This window comes from Megachile rotundata, chromosome 5 (assembly GCF_050947335.1).
Source record: "Megachile rotundata isolate GNS110a chromosome 5, iyMegRotu1, whole genome shotgun sequence".
Lineage (NCBI taxonomy): Eukaryota > Metazoa > Arthropoda > Insecta > Hymenoptera > Megachilidae > Megachile > Megachile rotundata.
This window is the reverse complement of record NC_134987.1, coordinates 21409104-21434720: the sequence shown is the minus strand read 5'-3', so window position 1 is coordinate 21434720 and position 25617 is coordinate 21409104. Positions and strand designations below refer to the sequence as shown.

General features: G+C 41.0%; 3 protein-coding genes across 8 annotated transcripts; all 3 read left to right on the top strand.

Annotated features, from left to right (window-relative positions):
* LOC100875042 (uncharacterized) lies at nt 1–2387 on the top strand. Of its 3 annotated transcripts, XM_076531599.1 has the most exons (7): nt 1–267; nt 342–510; nt 1059–1251; nt 1433–1568; nt 1674–1823; nt 1903–2032; nt 2159–2387. In XM_076531599.1, exons 2-7 carry the CDS (start codon nt 478–480, stop codon nt 2342–2344), a joined length of 828 nt encoding a protein of 275 aa, XP_076387714.1. In that variant the 5' UTR covers nt 1–267; nt 342–477; the 3' UTR covers nt 2345–2387. The 3 variants fall into 3 exon arrangements, with proteins under 3 accessions (XP_076387714.1, XP_012140480.1, XP_076387713.1); XM_012285090.2 differs by having other exon boundaries at nt 1–510; XM_076531598.1 differs by lacking the exons at nt 1–267; nt 342–510 and adding an exon at nt 558–937.
* Nucleotides 2388–2414: 27 nt separating this feature from the next.
* On the top strand, nt 2415–7960 carry LOC100875793 (uncharacterized). 4 transcript variants are annotated; one of them, XR_013038157.1, is made up of 5 exons: nt 2415–4717; nt 4810–4828; nt 5024–5128; nt 6428–6582; nt 7161–7960. XR_013038157.1 is itself a non-coding variant. In XM_076531602.1 (5 exons), exons 2-5 carry the CDS (start codon nt 4505–4507, stop codon nt 6475–6477), a joined length of 387 nt encoding a protein of 128 aa, XP_076387717.1. In that variant the 5' UTR covers nt 2415–3095; nt 4410–4504; the 3' UTR covers nt 6478–7960. The 4 variants fall into 4 exon arrangements, 3 of the variants coding, with proteins under 3 accessions (XP_076387717.1, XP_076387716.1, XP_076387715.1); XM_076531602.1 differs by having other exon boundaries at nt 2415–3095; nt 4410–4717; nt 6428–7960; XM_076531601.1 differs by having other exon boundaries at nt 2415–3796; nt 4410–4717; nt 6428–7960.
* A 369-nt stretch (nt 7961–8329) lies between these two features.
* On the top strand, nt 8330–25482 carry LOC100875156 (dynein axonemal heavy chain 7). The gene is made up of 48 exons (XM_076531570.1): nt 8330–9096; nt 9229–9386; nt 9544–9697; nt 9788–9934; nt 10081–10275; nt 10386–10765; nt 10860–11081; nt 11162–11463; nt 11562–11905; nt 11979–12244; nt 12326–12479; nt 12603–12829; nt 12929–13130; nt 13198–13435; nt 13507–13622; nt 13699–13977; nt 14057–14314; nt 14385–14669; nt 14739–14987; nt 15061–15406; nt 15491–15660; nt 15770–15901; nt 16061–16282; nt 16368–16819; nt 16904–17101; nt 17168–17315; nt 17416–17625; nt 17685–17863; nt 17948–18257; nt 18332–18577; nt 18754–18983; nt 19048–19267; nt 19343–19531; nt 19650–20024; nt 20124–20296; nt 20378–20623; nt 20719–21006; nt 21070–21261; nt 21322–21548; nt 21634–22004; nt 22108–22288; nt 22378–22566; nt 22663–23260; nt 23348–23558; nt 23911–24145; nt 24239–24390; nt 24470–24754; nt 24859–25482. The coding sequence occupies exons 1-48, from the start codon at nt 8608–8610 to the stop codon at nt 25063–25065; spliced, it is 11847 nt and encodes a 3948-aa protein (XP_076387685.1). The 5' UTR covers nt 8330–8607; the 3' UTR covers nt 25066–25482.
* Nucleotides 25483–25617: the final 135 nt, after the last annotated feature.

The window sequence follows — 25617 nt, the reverse complement described above, 5'->3', positions numbered from 1 at the left end:
TGCCTTACTCATATTGAGTGTCATCGTATAACAGTATTATTCATGGTACGATGTCACGAGATGCGTATAGGGTCGTGGTGGCGCGACAATCAAACGATAGTTAGAACAAAATTTAGTCGTAGGACGCGCCACCAAGGCGATTACGACGCCTACGACGTGACGGCGTTGAGAGAATAGAAATTTGTTAGAATTTCGTTTCGGTTGAAAATCATATTTTGCTACCGTATATATATGTGTAACAACGTGTTCTGTACAAAAAGACATGTGGTAAACTTTTTCGTTCCTTCGTGACGGTAGTAACTATGGTTACGAGAAAATCACCCCCAATATTATCTTTATAGTTGCATCACGATGTATATTTAAACGAAATAATCGTATAAACTTTTTATTGTACTCTACTTACACGGCACTGTGTATATTGTATGTGGCATTGTACGATACAAATGATGATGTGATCTTCGATTTTCATCGATTAAAATGGATGAATTGTTATCGATACTTGCGAAAAAGGTAGGAGGGTAACTATTGAGATAGAATAACTAGTAGGAGAAACGTTTTGTTTATTTATACGCGTTATTGAAGATAATCATATTAATTTGTAATTGCAATTACGTTGGCAACGTTATTAACTTGTAAATATGTTTATATCTACATAGCTACATACATGTAGATTTTCGTACTATACATATGTATATTTCAAAATATTTAAATGGTGTTTTGTATACAATTATTTAAATGACGGTTACATAGAACTTTTGGCCAGTACCTCGACTCGATACATTTTAAGTGTTAAGCAATATGTAATAATGTCGTTATATCAACAAGAGTAGACATATAATTTGGTCTATCCTCTGGAATCTGTTGTAACTGCTTTATCATGAAACTTGTCGAAATTGCGCGTTCGCGTACGATTATTATCAATGGAATGTCTAGAATAGTAAGCAATATATTGAATATACAATCTGTATCTTACAATTAAACACATTCATTCGTTATACCGAAACAAACTCGAGAAGTGATCTATAATTTATGAATAATGAGATTCGTGTATCGTTCAGTATCTAGATGTTGGAGTTGAAAGGATAATCACAGAGAGTTTGGACTCGAAAGAAAATATTCTTGTTGAAAAGATCAAGTTGTTGTGTCTGATAGTCAAAAATAATCCAAAACGATGTTTGGAAGGGATATTTCGTGCGACCGAATTATCCGATTTTACGAGAAACATAAGTCAGCTTATGCTTAAAGTAAAGCGTAAGTACGTATAATGACGACGACGATGATAATATCTAATAATAATAATAATAATGAAAATGTAATCATTGATCGAATATTGAAAAAGTGTATTTTATTTATTATAATAGGAATAATTTTTAATCGTAGTATTGTTTGAACAAACTGACAAGCTATGTCGTATTTTTTTTTTTTTTTGTAGAGTGGACGCTTACCCTTCAAAAGGAAAGATCTGATTTTTCTCGCTTCCAGCGGGACGTCAAAATTGCTTGGAGAACGATGAATCTAACTCAAACGAATATAGAAGAAAGTTTCAGAGAAAAAATGACGATACGCACGTAAGTGATCGCTTATAATGGTTTTTGTACTCGGTAACGAGTCATTTAATGAAAGCATAATTGATTGATAATTTTCTGGTAGTGATGGAAAAAGAATTGTTTCAGCTTGGAATACGCGTCGAAGGTATTAACTAAAAGTTTGGAACACGATGTACAAAAGGAATTGATGCAGGTGATGGCGAAATCGTTGGAGAGTCGTTCAAAATATATCGGTGATATACGGTACTCGAAACGAAACAGCATTTACGATTCGTGGTGAGAAACAATTTCAAAGCAAGTAGAAAAAGGTGCGTTATGTTTGTTCTAATATTTAATTTATTATGATGCTACGTAGTTACGAAGCAAAAAAGGAGTGCTTTGACCAACTTGAAAAGTACAGTGACGACATCGAGAGACTTCATGGTTGCAAAAGTACACTTTTGACCGAACGAGATTTTATCGAAAAACAACGATTCGTCGTTCAGGTTTGTTTTACCACTATTTCATGATTATTATTTCGTTAATGTTGTTGTCGTTGTTCGATCGGTTAATTTACTTTCATTTCTATGCGTTGCAAATACATGGAAAGTCATTCACGCGTTTGCTCGTAGGATCAACTGATCACCCAACGTGCTACGTACAACCAATTAAAAGAGGAACGCGAATTAAACGCGAAAGAAGCTTTTTCAATGAAATTTCAATATTTTCGTCAAAATCGAGCAGCCAGAATCATTCAGCGAAATTGGAGATTTTACTGTGTACGAGTATCTTGGAAAAGAAGGAAAGGCAAAAAATAATATACGTTCAATTTTATTTTATGATTAAACATTTTCTATCGTCGTTAGTCGAATTATGTATATCTGACCTTTCCAGTTGTTTTTCTAGTATCGATGATCGATGTCTAGTTTTGCACTGATTATATCGAATAACGTTAGTAACCTGTTTAGCGGTTCATTTTTTACCCGGAAAATTCTTGTTATGTATTCAACTATATTGATCTTTTGCTATGTTTAGAAATCTCATCTCTCCCCTCCCTCTTTCTCTCTCTCGCTCTCTCTTTCTCTATTTATCTCTCTATCTCGGTTCCCCTTCATCGTATCACCACACTGTCCACGACACTTTGATTCTTATTTGGTTTGTTATTACGTTTCCTTCGTCTAATACTCTTTAGTTGCCTCTCATGCATCGGCGCGCGTTACGTCTTCGTTCGTGTCTCGTAAAAACTCGTTAAATATAAATCATGAAAATCGTTATAAAAATCAATGGTTTGAATCTTCGTTTGAACAACAAAATTTTATGTAGATTCTTTTTCTTTGTTCGTTATTTTAACAGTATAGAAAATAATTTCACAACATTTCCAATGCGATATTTCGAATAAATTTTTAAACGATATTAAAAATAAAATGATGTGAAAACTGTAAAAATGTGCGCGTGCGCGCGTCTTTGTTCGTGTATGAGACAGGGAAAGAGAGAAGGAGCAAACAGCCGAAAAAATGATAAAATGGAGTCGAACCATGGACAGCAGGGAGTAAGCGCGTTGGAAAGAGGGTAGTAAATCGCACTACTGAGAAAAGCTGGGTTTGCTTTAGTTAATAGTCGCGAGTAGGTCGACGCATGCTCCGAAAGATTTCCCCGGGGTGATGTTCAGTCGGGCAAACCGAGACGAGCCAGCAGGCCAGCAGCCAAGGCTGGCAAACGTTCGATCGTTACGAAGCGAATCAGTTGGCTAGCCGGGCGTACCGCGAACACCACAATTTGGAATATGTATTATATCGATCGCTGTCCTTTCCACCTACGTACGGTTCGCCTTTTTTAACGAATAATTTAATATTCGTACAGTTAATAGAAATATTAATTGGTTTGCCGAGAAATGTACGGATGCGAAGAAAGTAATCGTTAAAAGTAATATTGTACTTATCATCGAACGTTTATCGTGGTCAAATGAAACTGTTCGTCGTAGAAAGCTTTAAAAGTTAATCGCGATTTCAAAGAGAACTCGTTAGGTTCGCGAATCGAATCGAATCGAATCGAATCGAATCGAGTCAAGTCAATGACAATACAACTAACTGTTTGGATGCATAATCACATCGAATAGTCTGGACCGATCCGATCCGATTCGATCCAACTCGACCCAACTGAACCCAACCCAACCCAGTATCCCTCGTAAAATGTACGTGCACCACCTGTAGCTGCTCGATATCAACGTTTCACGGGTCAATCGCCTTTCAATCGAGTTTCTCTCTTCGAACGTAAGTTAAACGAACGTTTCGTTTTCTTTCTGTTTATTCTATTATGCCTGCATAATACATCGGCGAGTTGTAATGTTTGCGCATACTTTGAGCAAAACCGGAAAATTACATATTTTTCTTGACGGCAATAAAAATATTTGGGTGCCGTTGAGACGGATAACGAACAAGGATCCGAAAGTGAAGCAATTCTTTCTCATCGGAACATGACTCGAAGGAACTGTTTTCTTTCTCGCAGTATGTTCTTAATCGCAGAGCGCAGCAAAGAATAACGAAACAAGTAAAGCGAATTTTACGTTTACGTATACTCGATCTTTCGATATATATATATTCAAAGAAAAGAAATGTACTCGTTCCGTGTAACTTCGTAAACTTAAAGATGTTAAAATTGCGCTTCGAATCATAAAAGATTGTTTTTACGATTACCTTTGTAAATCGAAGTGTTTGGATTTAATCTCGTAATATAAATTAGAGAAAAGTGAAAAATACGAAAGGAAAAAGAGGAAAAAAGGAAGGCTGAAAGAGGAAAAGGGTAACGGAACATATCGGTGACATAAGAAAGAAAATGCGTTTTAATGTAACGATGTTTTACTAATAACACGTTTTCTCGTTACAGTCTTAGCCGGATGTAAGGGTGTTTTAGCTTTTATCGGAGAAAGAGAGGGAAGAAAGAATTGGTGCGATAGGTCGCATCGAAGCCGATGAAAATTCATGGTCGCGCGAACGATGGGTGAGAAAGAAAATAACGTTTCTTGCAAATGGAGTATGGAGGAACGCGAAAAGATTCTGGCCACGGGAACGTTAGAACAGAAAAAAGAAGCCTTTAGGGACGACGAAGAGTTAATGAGAGAAACGACGAAATTCGTGAGCGAAGTAATCGATACGGCGGCCACAGAGGCTTGTAAGAGGAAAACGCGTTCGGAGGTAAACTTTTGCTAGTAAAGTTGTATACGTGACCGTTGTCGTTCAACAACGTTTCGAGCATTACTTATTAACGATCGAACGTTACGTTTCAGACGGGTGACGCGAACGAAGGTAAGACTAAAGATCAGAAAAGATCGTACGAGATCGATGATAAGGAAACATGGATGAATAGATATCAGGAAAATACATTTTATCTTTCTCATCGTGATCGAGCTTTATTTTCTCGATATCTTTTTCACGTTGTTTCCTTTACGAGAGAAAAGACGCTCTGTGCCGATCAATCGAATAATATGTGTGTTTGCGTAGGAAGCAAATTGAAAGCTATCGAGAGTATCGCCGGCTGGAATCATCGTGCACGTGGATTCTGCAATCGAATACTGAACGCGCTCTGTCCATGTTTCACCAATAATGGTAAATCGTAGAGCGTTTCGAATTAACAACGTAGCATGTAGTTAGAATCATTAGAAACCCATTGAACTGATACGACGCGACGCGAGACGTTTACGAACATCGCGAACTCACGCGACAAATGCTTACGTGCAAGTAGCTTCGCGTCGCTATCGTCTCGACTCATTTCTTAACTTGATCAGAACGCTAACCTCGTATTTGCGTATATGTACACGAGTCTCGTAAACGTATTTCAAATTTATAATACGGTGTTTTTCGCTTCTCTTCGTAAACTGCGGAAACAGTTTTACCAAAAACGTTTCTTCCTTTCTGATCATTTTTGATCAGTTTCTTTTTCTCCATTTATTACGATTCAAATACGTACGTTCGATTCGACGAGCAGCAATACGTGCTTTAGTATTTCTGTACTTATCAACGACTTCGTTCGACTAATCGAAACGATGATGAAACGATTGAAAAGCTGGCGAAAATAAATAAATTTATCGCGTGAATTAACGCGAGAAAGTAAAAGTGAATAGGGCTAAAGGAAAAACGAATGATTGTGAGGCTCGCATATATTTACGACGCCGTTAGCGAAAATCTTGCTTTTCGCGCGACATTTTTTTACGTCAATATTCATCGCTAGAAACGAACGATCGCACGATCGAATTCGGCAAATAAATAATACCGTTACACTGTTATAGTATTCCAACGAGTCGAATTCGATCGGACGGTTTGCTAAATAATCGGAACACAAATGATCAACGCATGCCACCGTTCGACGTGTCTTATCCCGTAGTACCAACGGCGTTCATATTAAATACTAATATCGTAACTGTTCCTTACTCGCATTATGTGTAGATGTCGACGACCGACGACTAACTATTACCGACTACGACACGCGTACGTTACCTAGCATGCGTGAAGAGAAATGATAGCGCACATCATCTTTACGAGTGTGCGTTCATTTCCTCGAATCAGCTCGATTTCATACATATAGTTTTAACGACGCGCACGTCATATGTAGACGAATAGCCCAGGCTTCCAAACCATCAATTTCATCCTCGATACTAGTTTTATCCTTTTTGATACGCGAGAAATTTTATTTATAATTATATCTAAAGTTATGTATTTTCTTGTAATCTGCTCGAGGTGTAGTCCGTTCGAAGAAACACGATTTAATGAAAATGGAGGATGAAACGGTATCGAATATCTAGGCACACAACATACATAACATTGTACGGCACGTAGCATCTCGTAATTAGGCACGATGTAGGCTTGAAAGAATATCGTATATTATCAGTATGTCTATTCTTTTCATAGAATTATTCGCCTGGACACCGTACCGGTATCGCTTCACGAGACCTTCTTAATTGCTTGCCACGTTCCAGAGTTACGATACTGCATTTATCCAGCAGCAGCCATTAGCTTGATCAATAAAATGAAAAATTGCGCGAGTACTCGTCCTGCTGAATAACGTGAGTTCACCGATGATCAAAACAAAAATAGCTCGCGATCGACGTTCGATTTTTTCTCGGGTTATTCGGCGCAAGAAATTTAATATAGATTTAATTGATTCGAATCGAATCGTATATACATTTTCTTTATGTTATATTAGTTTAGTTTAGTTTAGTTTAGTTTAGTTTAGTTTAGTTCAGTTTAGTTTAGCGTAGTTTCGTGTAGTTCAGTATAGTTTAGTTCAAATAAATTTAACATAATGCAATGTAATTTAATTTCATTCAATTTCTGTATTTACTCAATTTTTATGTATATTTCTACGAATTATTCATAGTTTTATTAACTTTTCATTTTTCTGACTCGTAGTGCGTAGAAGCATACTAGGTCAGTACATCTATATCTGTGTATTATTCTATATATGCATGTCTGTATGTACATACGTAAGTACTTACGTCTGCATTTTATGGTATCTGCTTGCGCGTAACTATGTATCGACGATCGAATTAACCTTCATCGATGAAGTTCCGTGTGTAGGGTTCGTCTCGTAAACGATCGCTCGATGAATCCGATGATCGTTTCGATTATCTTCTTTCCGTAGAAAGTACTCCACCGTTGGTACAGTGTGTCAAAATGAAATAACCTAAGCGTGACACAAATTTACGATGCGTTGATCGTAATTTTAAACTCGTACTTGCTGTTTCGTGTATTACCATCGAACGAATCTATGTTTCGATTGAAAGGATATGTACGATAGAGACAAAACGAAGGAAACAGGGACCCTGATTCTGAAAAATGGAAGCGAATGAAAACGAAAGGAATGAAGATAAAAGGGAGGAGAAAGTGTAAGAGTGAACGCGTAAGAAAGAGAGAAAGAGAGAGAGAGAGCGAACGCGTGCGAAAGGGAGAGAGTAAGAGAAGAGTAAAAACAGTGAAAGATACACTTACTATAAAATATATTTAATGTGGGATCAAAGAAGCAAAAAATCTATTGACTGACAATCAAAAAAATACGTTACAGATAGATACAAATATATATACACATATATTTGTTTATACGTGCATGTTATCGCGTGAACGTTTTTTTCTTTTGGACGAAATTATAAATATTAGTGACTTACGTGTCCAAGAACTGCTTCTTCCGGAAAGTATTTTTACAAGAGATTTATTTACCGCTATGGTAAATTTTAATTGTGCTGTACGGCGACAAACGTATTGCCGCGAAGCGACCAAATAAGGAAAAATTAACGATCAATTAACGAATACGCGTATGCGCGTATTTTTCATGTTCACACGTATCGCATATTATGTACATATACACTTACATACATACGTACAATCGTAATTTAAGTAAACAAATAGGCTATTCATTTTCCGTGTATCTGTTAATAAACGTACAAATATAAATGAAAACGTTCGGTTGTAACAATTTTTTAAACCTTTTTCCTCATGATGTTTATATTTGCTTTTAGAAAAGCAAAGATCTTATCAAATCGCTCATAAAAATGAAGTATTAGTCAGAAAAGATATGAATCAGTCAAAACAGCTATGATTTCGGTGCATATAATACATGTTTTGGTTGTTCGCGTAATAATCGCATCGAATCGAAGCGAGATATAAATAATGTTGAAACAACATCTTTTGGGGTTTTGTAACGTCTGGATGTATCCGGTTGTCATAGAAACTCACGTACGCGCACCTGTATACCTATATCGGTACATCGTGTTAGCAACCAATTATACGATTGTCATTCAAGGTAGGTTAAGACACATTTCGCTGCTTCGTTGGTGTAAAAGTGGAAAGCGAAGTCTGGAAATGCGATCACGTAAATGTTCACGTTACTGCTTTTTATTTCGATAAAGGTAAGCATAAACATACGTGCACTGAACAATATTTCGATATACATATGTGCATATGTAAGTACTAGTATGCTTATGAACAAGTATCGAGTGAAAAGTAACGTCTGTTATCGTTTAAGGAGAAAAGGTGTTCGGAAAATAAAGCGATAAAAATCGTAAAAAATATATGTAAATAGTTGCTGCGAATCTATGGTCATGGAGTGTGGCAAGAAGAAGCGAATTTCAAGGACATACAAGTATCTGTCGTTTTGTCGAGAAAGAGACGATTTTAGAGCGCGTCTCATTAACGCCATAAAGAAGAGGCAAACGAGAGAAAAAGCATATTTTAAAAGATGCGAAATTGGACGGGAAATGGATGAAGAGGACGGAAGAGAAGAAGAAGAGGAAGAGGAAGTGAAAGGAAGCGTAGCGAGAACGGATTTTATTACGAAAACCGATAAAGATATGTTGAGATACTATTATTATTTGACGCAAGGAATCGACGACGATTACGTAGGATCAATGAACGACGATCTTTTGCAAAATATTTTAAACGTCATCCCGTTGAAATGGCGACAAAAGTTTACGGTTCATCTGAACGGTTTGGTGAAAGAAGTGAAGGAAGAATATACGTTGAGCGTGAAAAAATCCGTGATTGAATTTGTTATCGGAGATTCGCTTTATGAGTCACTGAATCAGGTATGTACTTATGTTTCGATCGTTTCGAACCAGATTTAATACCACGATCTCGGATAGGTATACGAGTTAAGATAGCGTACAAGCGAGAAAGGGATTCAAGGGAAAATTGATGGGAAATCGCGTAATTTTCAGTTAGTCGCGTCGGGGGAAAGCAAGGCAATTGGAACGATTCGAGTTACAACGGAACACCCTGTTAATTATAGATGGAACAGGACAAGACTGGACGAGACGAATATGATTTATCGACCTGTCGTACGACGGATTTTCGATTATTGTTACCGAAAGTTCAGGTTGGTTTAATATTGAACAGATGTTGCGTCGAAGGAACGAATTAAGAAAAGGAGAAGAAAAAGTAAAAAGAAAAGGAAGCGATAACAACCAACCAAATAACACGTGTTTTTCTTTTCACGCATTGTCTCGAAATGTGGATCTTTGATGTAACGATAGGGATATCACACTGATAGATTGGAATACGTTGGCAACGCGCGGCATGTCGTATGACGTTACAACTTTCGAGGCAACCGTTTTACGCACGTGTCAGAAAATGAGGGAAGATCTGGCGAATAGCTGGTTGTCGAAGATTCGGAGCCTTTTATCCGCGGTACGAGACGAATGATCTTTAAGCGATACCAGCGATAGTCGGGATTTCATTTCGTTTAATATATCGTATATAACCCTGTTGCGCATTTAGGCCTATGAGAGAAACGAGATGCCGTGGATTAGTAACTTGTCGAAACGTCAAAGATTTTTCAATTGCATCGCGCTTATCATGGAAGAACAAATGCGAAGATTTTATTTGCACTCGGTAGAAGATTACGTGAATTGCCTTCGTAAAAGAGTGAGTTTTCTCTTTTTCCTCTTCTAAACAGTTAAATTGAAAAAAAAAAAGTGGAAAGGAAATTGTATTTTACTTCGTTGAAAGTAAGTTGTATTTTAGAGCGATTCGAAGGTGTCGTTGAATTGAGAAATGAATGTTGTATACAGGGTATATGTTGCGGGTTAGATATAAAAGTTGCAGTAAGGAACGGGGTAGTCACGTTCGAGCCGCCGTTCAAAACCTTCGTGGAAACGTTGTCGACGATTATGTATTCGCTGCGGGAAGCTGTCTCCGCGCTGCCGCGCGTCGAAACGTTATTGCCGAACACGTATTCCGTCGAATCCGAACACAAGCTGCTCGAGGTATGTATTCCATTTATTTAATCGATCTTGAACGATTGATCGAACAGCTGTTCGCAAAAACTTGTCAACGTCGATTGAAACGAAATAATTATTTTGATTGATTAACGAAGCCAAGCGTATCGGAACACCATTTGAAAAGTTACGCCGACGAGATCTCGAAATTGATCGACGGGGAGAAGGTCGAAGCTACGCTGCAACTCCGAGAATTTGATAAGTACGAGAATTTTATAAACGATACGGAAATGAAAAAGATCGAAGAATTTCTAAGCGCGTCCGATACGGCTGAAAATTTTGAACGTTACCGAAATCTGATCGAGCACTACGATCGTATATCCGAACGAGTGAAACTAGAATTTCCACGAACCAGTTTCCACGGATTTTTCGTGGTGCATCGAGGAGATCTGATCCGACACATCTCGTCAGCGGCTCGAAAACTCAAGGAAGAGTTAATTTCTAAAATGATCAGCGAATATCAAAAAAAATCTCGAGCGTAAGGCTTTTGTTTCCATATATCAACATAATTGTAAATATACATATAATAAATATAAAATTGAAAGAAATTACTGTATAGAATTGTGCGATAGGGTAGGGAACGCGTATCAACATATCGTGGATCGTGCGCAAACCGTCCCAGCGAACACCGAAGAACTGATAAAGCTTACGGAGTTTATACGTGTGACCAAAACCGAAACGGCTAGTCAACTGGAAGAGCAACTCGGACAAATCATCAAATACATAGTTTTCTTGTCCGATTATTCGGTTCTGACAGTTATCCACCTGAAAACTAATAACTTTGCTTTTCAATGGTAACTAAAAGTACATAATACGCGAGGAAATGGTCGTGACCGAAGCTAAAGATTCTTTACGCGCGTTTCCGTAACCTCAGGTATCGTAAACTTCCGGAAATATTTCAACGTCACGAAGAAATCGTCGCGAGCAAGACTGGTGAATTTCAGAAGAATCTTAAAAAGCGAATCGAGCAATTCGAACGAGATCTCGAAACGTACGCGAAACGATGCGACGAGCTACAATATTGGGGTAACATCGAAGAGATCGATCGATACAAGAAAAAAGCAGATCGTTTGGAGAAAAAACTGATCGACGCAATGGATATGATCGATAGATTTAACGAGGAAGAAACGTTGTTTGGTTGGGAAATGTCGCAATATCCGCTACGAAAAGCGGTAGGTGATGAACCTTTCAACTATGCTATTACCGTTACTATTACTACTACTATTATTATTTTGTCGAATAATGCGTGTTCGTGAGCCTGTGTTCGTAGACAGCGGACAAACTGTCACCGTACAAGAAACTGTATGACGCTGCTTGCGATTTTCTGGCCAACTACGATGCGTGGATGAATTCCGTGATCGGTTATCACGAGCCAGAGGACATCGAGACCGAGGCGGGAACAGCTTACCGTACGATCTACAGATTGGAGAGATCTATTCAAGAGCCGATAGCGAGAAAGCTTGCAGAAACGATTCGCATAAAAATTGAAGAATTCAGGGAACATATGCCCGTGATATCTACTCTTGGAAATCCTTCGATGAAGGCTCGTCATTGGGAACAAGTATCGGAAATTGTTGGCTTCCCCATAAAGATCGATCAATCGATGACCCTTGCCAAGGTAGGATAATTACGTACAATTGGATCTTCTTTTTCTTCGCCTGCCGATTATGGGCCGATTTTATTGGTCGTAGATACTCGATTACGGCTTAGCCGACTACGTGCCGAAATTCGAAGCGATATCGGAAGCAGCGACGAAAGAAGGTAGTCTAGAGAAGGCTTTGCTTCGAATGCATCTCGATTGGGCGGAGATCGCGTTCACCGTAAACCCTTATCGCGATACTGGTACCTACGTGATCGCCAGCGTCGACGACATACAATTGCTTTTGGACGATCATTTGACCAAAGCTCAAACTATGAAGAATTCCCTTTACATTAAGCCGTTCGAGAAAGAAACTTTGTGAGTAAAGTATTCCTGGGACAAACATCGAGTATCGTTATTCTTTATCGTTTCTCGTGCATCTTTGCCTATTACTTTCAGAGAATGGGAATCAAAATTACACTTGTTACAAGATATCATGGATTATTGGCTACAAGTTCAGGCAACTTGGATGTACTTGGAACCGATATTTTCCTCGGCTGACATACAACAACAAATGCCGGAGGAAGGTCGACGATTTAACGCCGTCGACAAAGTACGTCTCCGTTCCCGTACAAATCTCTTTCTGTTTTTTTCGCTCTTGTTTTTATCCCAGTATGTTCGATTCGATTACTCTTATTTCGCTCGAATGATAAAAATAATCAGACGATAATAATAGATTTGGAAAGAAGTTATGTTGCTGGTATCCGCGGACCCCCGAGTTATGTCGGTTATTGGAATAGACAAGATGCTCGAGCGATTGAAAAAATGTTCAAACTTGCTCGAATTGATCCAAAAAGGGTTGGCAGCCTACTTGGACAAGAAGAGATTGTATTTCCCACGATTCTTTTTCCTCTCGAACGACGAGCTCCTGGAAATATTGTCGGAAACGAAGGATCCTACCAGGTAGAAATCGTTATAGTGGTTAGCGCTTGTACATAGTGTATTCCGCGAGTGGCTTCGGAACGTACGATTAACGCGTTATTTGTGGAATCGCCGCGATAGGGTGCAACCGCATCTGAAGAAATGTTTCGAAGGTATCGCGCGTTTAAGTTTCACGTACGATATGGAGATAACGTCGATGATATCGTCCGAGGGAGAGAAGATTGTTCTCGAGGATATCGTTGACACGGTAGCAGCTCGAGGTCAAGTGGAGAAGTGGCTGTTGGATCTTGAACGAGCTATGAAGAAAAGCGTCAGAGCGCAGGTAATTCTGGGTAGGCACGTAAGAGAAAAGAGAAATGCTTCGAACATCGATGCGTTCGAAATTACAGGTAATCGAATCGAAGAACGCGTTCTTGAAACAAGTCAGATCGAAGTGGGCGTTACAATGGCCTGGTCAAACTATTCTCTGCGTGAGTAAGATGTATTGGACTGCCGACGTGACCAAAGCGCTATCGACGAAATCTCTACACGAATTGAGCAATTATGTGGATACCTGTACACGCGAACTGAACGAGATAGTAAAGTTGGTTCGTGGAAAGTTGTCGAAGCAGAATCGTACAACCTTAGGTACGATCCTAAAAGTCTTAGGTATCTTAGTATCTTAGATTAAATCGTTTTTACGCGATTATTCGTTTCAGAGGCATTGGTTACGCTGGACGTTCATAGCCGAGATGTCGTCGCGGGATTGGTCGCGCAAAAGGTTAACGATGTAACCGATTTCAATTGGTTAGCTCAAATGAGATACTATTGGATGGTAATCGAAACGTCTGATCCGATACGCGTTCACCTACCGTAACTCGGCTTCACCGATTTCTTTTTCGTTATTACAGGATAACGATTTATGGACAACGATGATAAATACGTCGCTAAAGTACGCCTACGAGTATTTGGGCAACACTTCTAGGCTGGTGATAACGCCATTGACTGACAGATGTTACCGAACGTTATTCAGCGCGTTGAGTTTGCACCTCGGCGGTGCACCCGAGGGTCCGGCTGGAACCGGTAAAACCGAAACGACTAAGGACTTGGCTAAGGCCGTAGCTAAGCAATGCGTTGTTTTCAATTGTTCCGAAGGTCTCGATTATATTGCGTTGGGTAAATTTTTTAAGGTACGAAGATCCGCGGTTAATTTAGCGACAGGATAGCGATAGGATGCGTCTGAGTCAGGTGGGAAATTGATAAATTCAGGGATTGGCGAGTAGCGGCGCGTGGTCTTGTTTCGACGAATTTAACAGGATCGATCTGGAAGTACTGTCGGTGGTGGCACAACAAATTTTAACGATTCAACGGGCTATTAACGCCGGACTGGAAGACATGGTTTTCGAAGGTACCGAAATCAACTTGGACCCTACCTGTGCTGTTTTCATTACGATGAATCCAGGATACGCCGGAAGATCCGAACTGCCGGATAATTTAAAGGCCCTTTTTCGACCAGTTGCAATGATGGTCAGTACGAAGGAATAAATACGCGAAACGATTAATTTCTACGGCCGGATTGATTTCTACATCCTCTTAGGTACCAGATTATGCTTTGATAGCCGAAAACACGTTGTATTCGTACGGATTTTACGAGGCTCGGCCGCTCTCTGTAAAGATCGTCACTGCCTATAGATTATGCTCGGAACAACTGTCCAGTCAGAATCATTACGATTACGGGATGAGAGCGGTGAAATCTGTTCTAGTAGCGGCTGGAAATTTAAAAGTGAAATACGGCGAAGAATCCGAAGATATTCTAGTGTTGCGGAGCGTCAAGGACGTGAATTTACCAAAATTTCTAAAGGAAGATATACCGCTGTTTAATGTACGTGCAGTGCAGCCCGATTAAAAATGTACGGCCTAAAAAATCATTCGAATTTATATCTCGATCTAGGGTATCGCATCGGACCTTTTTCCTGGAGTTCGACTTCCGGAACCAGATTACACCGACTTGAATGCGTGCGTTCGCGACGCATGCGAGAGCTCCAAGTTGCAATGTACCCCCGTCTTTTTGGAGAAAATACAGCAAATATACGAAATGATGATTGTTCGGCATGGATTCATGCTCGTCGGTTATCCGTTCGCCGGTAAAAGTACGGCGTATAACGTTTTGGCCGATGCCCTGAAGCTGTGCGAGCAACGAGTAAAGTCTCCTCATTTTTTCTTCGGCCGATTCGTTTCCGGGAACGCGATAAGAAACGCGAATAAATTTTTAGGGGCTGATGAACGAGCATGCCGTAGAAAAGTTCGTGATAAATCCGAAAGCCGTTACGTTGGCTCATTTGTATGGAGAATTCGATCCGGTGTCGCACGAATGGTCCGATGGAGTTTTAGCGATTAGTTATCGTGCTTTTGCGACTTCCGATAACGATAATAGGAAGTGGCTGATCTTCGACGGGCCCGTCGACGCGGTATGGATAGAAAGCATGAACACGGTACTCGACGATAACAAAAAGCTTTGTTTGATGAGCGGAGAAATTATTCAGCTGGCGCCATCGACTAGCTTGATCTTCGAAACTATGGATTTAGAAGCAGCATCGCCTGCTACCGTTTCTCGTTGCGGTACGAGATTTATTATATTATATAGTACCGTAACGGTACGAGGTTTATTATATGTATATAAATCATCTGTTTGCATAAGAATAGGAATGATCTACATGGAACCAGATGCGCTCGGTTGGGATCCTTTGCTCAAGTCGTGGATAGCCAAAACTCCGGACGTAATCGACGAATGGTTAAACGACTTTCTATATCAATCGCTCTTTCGAAGATTTTGCGATCCTTTGCTCCATTGGTTGCATCGCGACAGCGTTAAGGTTTTTAAGCGACTTGCTTCTTTTTCGTTATCGTTATTTATTTATATTTATAATTATTACCAAAATATTACCAAACATTCGAGAGAATTTAATTGTTCACGCATCGTAGAGAATATGCCCGATGTCGGACTCGAATCTGATACGCACGCTGACTTATCTGATGGACTGTTTCATCGACGAATATCGCGACGAGAAGATCGCTAAGAACATGAACGAGTTAGATCTCCGTGCGCAACTAGAGGTTAGATCAAATAATATTTAACGCGTTCACCAAATCGTTTCGGTCGACTTCTGAATCGGTGATGGGTAATAACTCGGGGTGTACGAACACTTTTTTTATCGTAAAAAAACTCTCGAACGTTAATTACATCTTGTAAGATTTGTCTCGTAACGTTTCCAGGGTTCGTTTTTCTTCTCGTGCATTTGGGCGCTCGGTGGTACTTTAACCGTTGCCTCCAGAGAATCGTTCAGCATGCTGTTCCGCGGCTTTCTCGAGAAAAATTTTCCGTTAAATTTGATGGAAACGTTCGAATTGGTGGAACCGATACAGCCGCCTCTCAGGCCGTACATATTCGTCATGCCACGGGATAACCTGGTGTTCGATTATAGATTCATCAAAGAGGTAAGTAAACGCGAAAAAGAAGTCGGAAGAAGAAAGAGAGGGAAATTGTACAGTTATGTATTTACTCGATTCGTTGTCGTTGCAGGGCAAAGGGAAATGGAGGTTGTGGTCCGACGAGTTGCTCGATAGTCCGCCGATACCTCGCGACATCCCGGTCAATCAAATAATAGTACCAACGATCGAAACGATCAGGTACACGGCTCTGTTTCGGTTGTTGATAGGCAACGGGAAACCCGTGTTATTCGTTGGCCCGACTGGCACTGGAAAATCAGTCTACGTGGTAGACTTTCTGTTAAGGAAGAACGATCCCGCGGTGAACAAACCGTTGATTATCAACTTTTCCGCGCAAACGACAGTGAAGCAAACGCAGGACACGATCATGGGCAAATTGGATCGACGACGAAAAGGGGTTTTCGGGGCGCCGATAGGTAAACGTTGGATCGTGTTCGTCGACGATGTTTCGATGCCTACGAAAGAAACGTACGGAGCGCAACCACCGGTCGAACTTTTACGACAGTGGTTAGATCACGGAGAATGGTAGGATGCTGCTTCGTTCCGTTCGGGACCGCATCGTCCGACAGAAATTCTTTTCAACCTGCTTAAGCTTGCTCTTTGGCTCAGGTTCGACACGAAGGATAAAACGATGATCAAACTGATCGACGTTATTTTAATGTGCGCCATGGGTCCACCGGTTGCCGGCGGAAGAGACGTTACGCCTCGATTTAAAAGACATTTTGCCGTTCTAACGATATCGGAATTCGACGACGAAGTAATGACGATGATATTCAGCAAAATTATTCTCTGGCATATCGATACGAGGTTCGTACGTTTTGTAATTTCGAAAATCTTGACGATTTCGAAGAGAAACGGTGGTATACTTTTCAGAGGATTCGGCAAAGAGTTCGATCCATGCATCGACGAAATCGTCCTGGCCACGTTGGACGTGTACAAAGAAAGTCTTGGCAATCTGTTACCGACACCTGCCAAGTGTCACTACGTTTTCAATCTTCGCGATTTCTCCAGAGTGATACAGGTCTTTCTTGTATTTTTCTTTATCTAAACAAAGTAACTAAAACGTTTCGAGTTATTTTCTAACTGATCGTCTAACGGAGGTTCGCGATACTGGTTGTCAGGGTGTTCTGTTATCGGTTCCGGAATCGACGCCAACCTTATCGAACATGAGGAGACTCTGGGTTCACGAAATACTTCGAGTCTTTGGAGACCGTTTGACAGACCGGGACGACTCCTCCTGGTTGGTGGGGCAAATTCGCGTTACCTTGAAGAGACGCATGGACGTGATAATGGAACAACTGTTCGAGGATCTTCGTTCGCCGAAGGAGCAAGTAAATTGTTCGTTTCTGTTGTTATTGTACGCGCGTGCATTTTCATCGTTATGTTGCAGGAACCGATCACCGATGAACATCTTCGCAACTTGGTGTACTGCGATTTCGCGGACACGAGAATGGACGTTCGACTTTATCAAGAAGTACCGGATCTCGAACGCTTACGAGAAATAGTGGAAAATTACTTGACCGAGTACAACGCGATGAGCCGAAAACCCATGAATTTGGTTTTATTTCGGTAAGCGCGAAACTTAGTAAAGCTTAGTATAAAGGTGGATCGAACACGTGGAAAGAATCGCGTGTATGCCTTCTTCGATGGCAGATTCGCCATCGAACATTTGTCGCGCATCTGTCGCATCATCAAGCAGCCGCGAAGTCACGCGCTTCTAGTCGGAGTCGGCGGTACTGGAAGACGGTCATTGACCAGATTGGCCTCGCACATATCCGATTACGACGTTTTTCAAATCGAAGTCACTCAACGATACGGAGTGTTCGAGTGGCACGAAGACTTGAAAGATATTCTGAAACGCGTAACAATGACCGAACTTCATTCGACCTTTCTTTTCTCCGACACTCAAATCAAACAGGAGAGTTTTCTCGAAGATATCAGCAACATCCTTAATTCCGGCGAGGTAAGCCTTTTCTATCGCTTCTTCCGATATATTCTACCATGACCGCTCGAGCTCGATCTGCCCTATAAAAATAGGTACCAAACATATTCACCGTGGACGAATTGGCGGAGATATGCGAACGAATGAGACAAATAGACAAACAACGGGACCGATCGGTACAAACGGACGGAAGTCCGGTGGCTTTGTTCAATTTTTTCGTTCAGATAGTACGAGATCAACTGCACTTGGTGATAGTAGCGTCACCGATCGGCAGTCATTTTCGCGATCGAATCAGAAAATTTCCAGCCTTGGTCAATTGTTGTACCATCGATTGGCTTCAGGTATGAACAACTTCGTTTTTATTTTCCTACTTTTAATCGGTTTTCCTTTTTAATTGGTTAAACCTTGAAAACTGTTCAACATTTTCTGTTCAACTGTTGAACTGTTATTTTTTATCCTTCTAATAACGTTTTTAAATCGGAGCATTTGCCGATTCTCTATGGATTGATTTTTCAAGCCATGGCCCGACGACGCTTTGCTCGCGGTCGCGACCAGATTTCTCTCGGCGATCGACCTAACTGACCAGGAAAGAATCGCCGGTATCGACATGTGCCAATTCTTTCATGTGTCCGCGGAAAATTTGAGCACAGAGTTTTTCGCGCGATCGAACAGGCGCGTGTACGTAACCCCGACCTCGTACCTCGAGATGATAAACACCTTCAAGGATTTGTTGGACAAGAAACGTCGGTAAGTAGTAAAATCGCTTTGGCACGCTTTCGATCGTGCAATGAACGACTACATGACGGAATAGGAGTATCATGAACGCGAAAACTCGCTACGAACGCGGTTTGGGTCAATTGGACGAGACGCAAGGGCAAGTGGTGGCGATGCAAGACACTCTGAAATCGTTGAGACCGCAATTGATCGTGGCTACCAAAGAGGTGCAGCAGATGCTGCTGGACGTAGATAGGGAGAGGCAAGAGGTGGCAGAGTTCGAAAGTACAGTGAAGGTTGACGAGAACGCGGCCCAGGTGAGACAAGCAGAAACGAGCCTGGTATCGACGTAACGCTCTCGCGACGATATGAGTGCTTCAATTTGCGCGTAGGTATACGCGAGCGAAGCGGCTGCTATCAAAGCGGAATGCGACGCGGACTTGGCCGAAGCGATGCCGATCTTAAAACGCGCGCAAGCCGCTCTGGACACGTTGACCACGGCCGATATCGCCGTCGTCCGAGCGATGAAGAAACCTCCGCAAGGGGTTAGACTGATCGTCGAAAGCATTTGCGTTCTCAAGGTTTTCTCTTAGCACCTTCACCTTTGCTTTTCGCGAGCTTCTATGCTTCGAACTTTCCATCTTCTGCTTTCTCTATTTTCTTCTCCTTTGCTTTCTCGGCTATATCCGCGTCGCGTAGCAAGTGAAACCGGAAAGAATCCAACAACCCGATGGCAGTTTCGTCGAGGATTATTGGAAAGCGGCCCTCCGAATGCTCAGCGACGCCAGGTTTCTCGATTCGTTGCTCAACTTCGACAAAGACAACATCCCCGACAGCGTGATAGAGAAAATTCGTAAAACGTATTTGACCAATCCGGACTTCGACCCCGAAAAGATAAAAAAAGTATCGACGGCGTGCGAAGGATTGTGCCGATGGGTGTACGCGATGTCCGAATACGACAAAGTGTCGAAAGTCGTTGCCCCGAAAAGAGCAGCTTTGGCGAAAGCGCAACAGGTTTACGATCAAGCCATGGAGACTCTTCAAGCGAAACGGGAGCAACTTTTACGCGTGCAGGTTCGAAATTATTTGCAATTATTGTTATTGTCAAACGTTTCGTCGTAAAAATGTTTCGCTGTTTGTCGATTTTTACCGTGACTCGTATTCCGAGTGCAGGAGAAATTGAAAGCGTTGGAAGAACTTTTGGAACAAAGAAGAATAGCTTTCCAAGAAATGTCCGACAAAGTAACGGATTGCGAAACGAAATTGAAGCGCGCCGAAGAATTGATCGGAGGATTAGGCGGAGAATACGCGCGTTGGTCTCGTACAGCGATGGAATTAGGAGAGAGGTTCGATTTCCGTAACGTAACTCGATTTATACTCGATTTCTGCTTGATTCCTTATACGAATATACTTATTCGTATTTGCAGGTACCACCGATTGACCGGTGATGTGGTGATCGCTTCCGGCGTAGTCGCGTATCTCGGCCCATTCACGATGCCGTTTCGAATCGAACAAATCTCTGTCTGGATACAGCGTTGCACCGATTTACGAGTAATTTGCAGTACGGATTTTCAGTTACGCGATATTCTCGGGGATCCGGTTCTAATAAGATCTTGGAATATTTTCGGTCTACCGAACGACACCTACTCCATCGACAATGCTATCATTATCGTGTACGCGTATTTTTCCCTAGCATTTAGCCTCTTCTTCCTCTCTTTCTGTTCTCGTTTTTTCTGTCTCGCTAATTACGGCGCGCACGACTGTACAGAAATGCAAGAAGATGGCCACTGATGATAGATCCCCAGGGTCAGGCGAACAGATGGATTAAGAATATGGAAAGGACTAATAACTTGAACGTTGTTCGATCGACTCAGCCTGATTTTGCTCGATTAGTAGAAAACGCGCTGCAATTTGGCCAGCCGGTACTTCTCGAGCACATCGGCGAAGAAATAGAAGCTATCCTTGAACCGGTTCTGCTGAAAGAAACGTTTAGGCAGGGTGGTGCGGTTTGTATAAAATTTGGCGATACCATCGTCGAATATAGCGAGAGTTTCAGGTAATCGATTTACTCGTGTGCGTACACGCGTCGGCTCGAAATAACGTTACTTTCGCTTTCCAGATTGTATATTACCACCAGACTACGAAATCCACATTATTTACCAGAGACAGCGGTCAAAGTAACGTTATTGAACTTTATGATTACGCCGACCGGACTGGAAGACCAGTTATTGGGTATCGTTGTCGCGAAGGAAAGACCGGACTTGGAGTCCGAGAAAAACGCTTTGATAGTCCAGGGAGCCGAGAACAAACGGTACGTACGACACTCTATCGATTGTATTCTTCACCCTTTAATCGTGTTTGCTCGTTCAAGGCTTCTTCAAGAAACGGAGGACAAAATTCTAGAGATCCTGTCGATAGCGGAAGGTAATTTATTGGACGACGAGGTAGCCGTCGAGGTTTTAACTTCGTCCAAGAACCTAAGTACAGACATTCAAACGAAACAGGCGGCTGCCGAGCAAACGGAAAAATCGATCGACGATGCCAGGTTACAATATGCCTCAATCGCTGTATATTCGACCGTACTTTTCTTCGCCATCGGTACGTCGATCTTGCTATGTCGTTTCTGGTTTATCCATTGCTGTGTACATAGCTTGGTAAAAAATAATCGGACGTTTCGTTTCAGCCGTGTTAGCGAACGTCGATCCCATGTATCAGTATTCGTTGACATGGTTTATCAATTTATTCGAATTGGCTATAGATAATACAGAACCAGCGGAAACGGTTGAAAAGCGATTGACCGATCTCACCGAATACTTTACGTACTCTCTTTACGCGAATGTCTGTAGATCCTTGTTCGAAAAAGACAAGCTATTATTTTCCCTGTTATTGGCGATCAATTTGCTGAAACAACGGGGCAAACTATCTTCGTCTCAGTGGATATTTTTACTAACGGGCGGAATCGGTCTCGATCATCCGTACGCGAATCCAACCACGTGGCTTCCGATCAAGCAGTGGAACGAATTATGCAATCTGGACAGCGTCCAAGATTTCGTGGTTAGTCGATGAATTACCGAACGACAACAAACTCTTTGTAAAGAGGTATTTGGTATATTTCGATTTTCGACTGCTTTCCTTTAACGCGTTTTCGTTCGAACAGGGCATTCGAGAAACGTTTACGCGAAATGTCCAACAGTGGAGAGAGTTGTTCGACTCGAAAGAACCGCAAAACGAGACAATTCCTTCGCCGTTTCATCGCTTGGACTCGTTCAAAAGACTCTTGATATTGAGATGCATTCGCCCCGACAAGGTCATTCCAGCGGTACAAAAGTTCGTCGAAGGTAACGCGTTGCTTTATCGTCTTATTCGGTGTAACGAGAACTCTTTCTACGACTTCCGCGTTTTAATATCGATACCGCCGTTTTTCCAGAGGAACTGGGTCCACGATTCGTCGAACCGCCACCATTCGATTTACCTTCGACTTACGCCGATTCGAACTGTTGCACACCGTTGATATTCATCTTGACACCCGGTACCGATCCGGCTCAGTTGTTGCTAGCGTTCGCGGACGAACAGGGTTACAGCGCGAATCGTCTGTTTTATTTGTCCTTAGGTCAAGGTAAGCATCTCCTATCCTCTCTATCTTCTATCTATGTAGATTTGTCAATAATAAGATTACCTAGTTAACAAGGTGGTGACAACCGACGCGTTACAGGTCAGGGACCGATCGCAGAGGCAACCATTCAAAATGCCGTGATGGTCGGTAACTGGGTGGTTTTGCAAAATTGCCACTTAGCGATTAGTTGGATGAGCACTTTGGAAAGTATCTGCGAAGGCTTGTTACCCGACACGATTCACTCGGAATTTCGATTGTGGCTAACGAGTTATCCGTCCGAACACTTTCCATCCTCGGTTCTGGAAAACGGTATCAAAATAACCAACGAACCACCCAAAGGTCTCAGGGCTAATATCCTTAGATCGTACGCGAGCGATCCTATCAGTGATCCGGACTTTTTTGAATCTTGCGCTCAGCCGGATTATTTCAAGAAACTTTTGTTTTCGTTGTGTTTCTTTCACGCGGTCGTGCAAGAAAGACGAAAATTCGGTCCAATCGGTTGGAATATCTGTTATGAATTTAACGAAACCGACCTTCGAATCAGCGTTTTACAATTGCATTTGTTCCTCGACCAATTCGAGGACGTAAGGTTCGATGCCATCAACTATCTCACCGGAGAATGTAATTACGGTGGAAGGGTGACCGACGATTGGGATCGCAGAACGTTGAACACTATCCTGTCCAAATTTTATTGCGAGTAAGTGAAACTTGTCCTCTGCAACGATGCGTTAGCGCATTTATCGAAGTGTCTATCGGGAATAAAATTTTTATTCTCGTTTTTCAGAGAGTTACTCACCGATAAAATCTATTATTTCGATGAAACTTCGACAATTTATTATGCTCCAAACTTGCGAGAATACGAAGCCTACGTGGAATATACCAAAGATTTACCTGCCATTACCGAACCAAGCGTTTTCGGTATGAACGAGAACGCTGATATCGTCATGCACCAGCACGAAACGAATCTCCTCTTCTCCTCGCTTCTGCTAACTCAGGTAGATTTCCTATGTTTTTGCGATACGTCTAGGTTTCATTATATCATTAATCGTTCATTCTTTTATTTAACTATCGGAACGATACCTTTCTTCAGGATTGTGTGGTATGTATACGCCGTCCCGTTCTACTCTATATGTATACACTGTGTATGTATAGAGTCGAAATATCTTTGAGAGAAGTGAAATTATTAAGAAAATGTTTTTGCGATAGTTTTTTCCCGTTGTTTTAAATAATTAAATAAGATTCTTCGTTCTAACGTTATACATATAATGTCGGATAATGATTCGTTTAACGATAATAACTTGACTATAATTACATAACCGATCCACTAATGTTCTTCGTTTCTCCCAGGAAACCGTGGAATCGGGAACCGAGCAAACGTCGAACGATGAAATAGTATTTAAAATTGCGAGCGATATTTTACAGAGACTGCCAGACGATTATGATATTTCGTTATCGCTGAAAAAGTATCCGATGTCTTACGAACAAAGTATGAATACCGTTTTGGTACAAGAAATGGGCAGATTTAATAGACTTATCGGTTGCGTTCGAACCAGCCTACAAAGTATTAAACGAGCCATCAAAGGTGTATATAATACATGCGATCGATTTTCCGCAATTTTCTATCTTGCCTCGTATCTGTTCCTGTCTTTATTTACTTGTTTATTATTCCATCTAGGTTTTATCGTAATGTCCTTTGAACTCGAAGATATTTATGACGCGATTCTGATTAATAAAATACCTGCTTTGTGGCTGCGATATTCGTATCCATCGTTGAAACCGCTTGGTAGTTATATTCGTGATTTATTAGATCGCTTGAGCTTCCTTCAAGTAAGATGTTATCCTTTTAAATTCTTAATCATTGTTATGCCAAAAATAAATAACTGACAAAAAATATCGTTATTTTTAGAAATGGTACGACGAGGGATCACCGATCGTTTATTGGATCTCGGGATTCTACTTTACTCAAGCATTTCTCACGGGAACTAGGCAAAATTATGCGAGAAAATATCAAATACCTATAGACCTGTTGGTTTTCGATTTTTTCGTGTTAAAAACCGACCTGAAACCTCGATCTCCTCCCGAGGATGGAGTTTATATACACGGATTATTTTTGGATGGCGCTAGATTCGACATGGAACAAATGACTTTGGATGAAAGTTTTCCTAAAGTTCTCTACGAAAGCATGCCTCCTGTAAGCGTACATTTTTTATTCTCTCTCTCTCTCTCTCTCTCTTTTATTCGCGCTTCTTTCCCTAATTTATTATTCCCGTTTCTATTATCAATACCTTGTTGTAGATGTGGCTACTTCCCATGACAAAAGAAAACATTAAGACGAAAGCAACGTACCTTTGTCCAGTGTACAAAACTAGCGAAAGAAGAGGCGTTTTGTCAACTACCGGACATTCTACCAATTTCGTTATCGCTATGACTTTACCTACCCTAAAATCTCCCAATCATTGGGTCATGAGAGGAGTAGCGTTACTTTGTCAACTTTCCGAGTAGAAACTCTCCTCCTCTCTTTCTTACAAGTTTATAAAATGATTGTCCCTTCGTTTCAAATTCCTATAGACGTTTTCTTTCTTATACTTCTTGATATACGTATTGTGTACCAGATACATATAGATGGTGATTAAGTTATGTAATTTCTATAGTTATTTTTAAGGACGTTTAAGGAGGTTTAAGGACGAACATTGCAACGACTGTAATATAATTTTTTAATTTAATAAAGATGTCAAAGATTCAGTTTCTCCGATGAATTAGACGAAAGGGAGAGTTCAATTTTCTTAGCATTTCCTTTCTTTCAAAATCGAAACGTGATTTTTTTACCGTGATATGTTCTCCTTCTTTCGTTTCCTAGGCTATTCGAATAATCGTTTGAATCTCCGTTTCAAGTACTTTATAGATATAATTAAATGATTCAACTGATAACGCGTTATATCGGTGTGAGCATATATACGTATCGGTTTACAATTAGCTTGGGCGAAAAGTGACGAAAGTGGACGAAAAGCGTCGAGGTAATCCATTTAAAGATGGCTTCCAGTTGAATCGGTCGAC

Excerpts from the sequence above, each read along its gene's own strand:
- LOC100875042 (XM_076531598.1), top strand. The coding sequence starts at position 878 with ATGAAACTTGTCGAAATTGCGCGTTCGCGTACGATTATTATCAATGGA. Across the intron at positions 1,569-1,673 it reads GAAAAAATGACGATACGCAC|CTTGGAATACGCGTCGAAGG; the intron begins GTAAGTGATCGC and ends GAATTGTTTCAG. Across the intron at positions 1,824-1,902 it reads AACAGCATTTACGATTCGTG|TTACGAAGCAAAAAAGGAGT; the intron begins GTGAGAAACAAT and ends GATGCTACGTAG.
- LOC100875793 (XM_076531602.1), top strand. The coding sequence starts at position 4,505 with ATGGTCGCGCGAACGATGGGTGAGAAAGAAAATAACGTTTCTTGCAAA. Across the intron at positions 5,129-6,427 it reads TCCATGTTTCACCAATAATG|AATTATTCGCCTGGACACCG; the intron begins GTAAATCGTAGA and ends TTCTTTTCATAG.
- LOC100875156 (XM_076531570.1), top strand. The coding sequence starts at position 8,608 with ATGGTCATGGAGTGTGGCAAGAAGAAGCGAATTTCAAGGACATACAAG. Across the intron at positions 17,864-17,947 it reads ATGAATTTGGTTTTATTTCG|ATTCGCCATCGAACATTTGT; the intron begins GTAAGCGCGAAA and ends CTTCGATGGCAG. Across the intron at positions 23,559-23,910 it reads CCTCGCTTCTGCTAACTCAG|GAAACCGTGGAATCGGGAAC; the intron begins GTAGATTTCCTA and ends CGTTTCTCCCAG.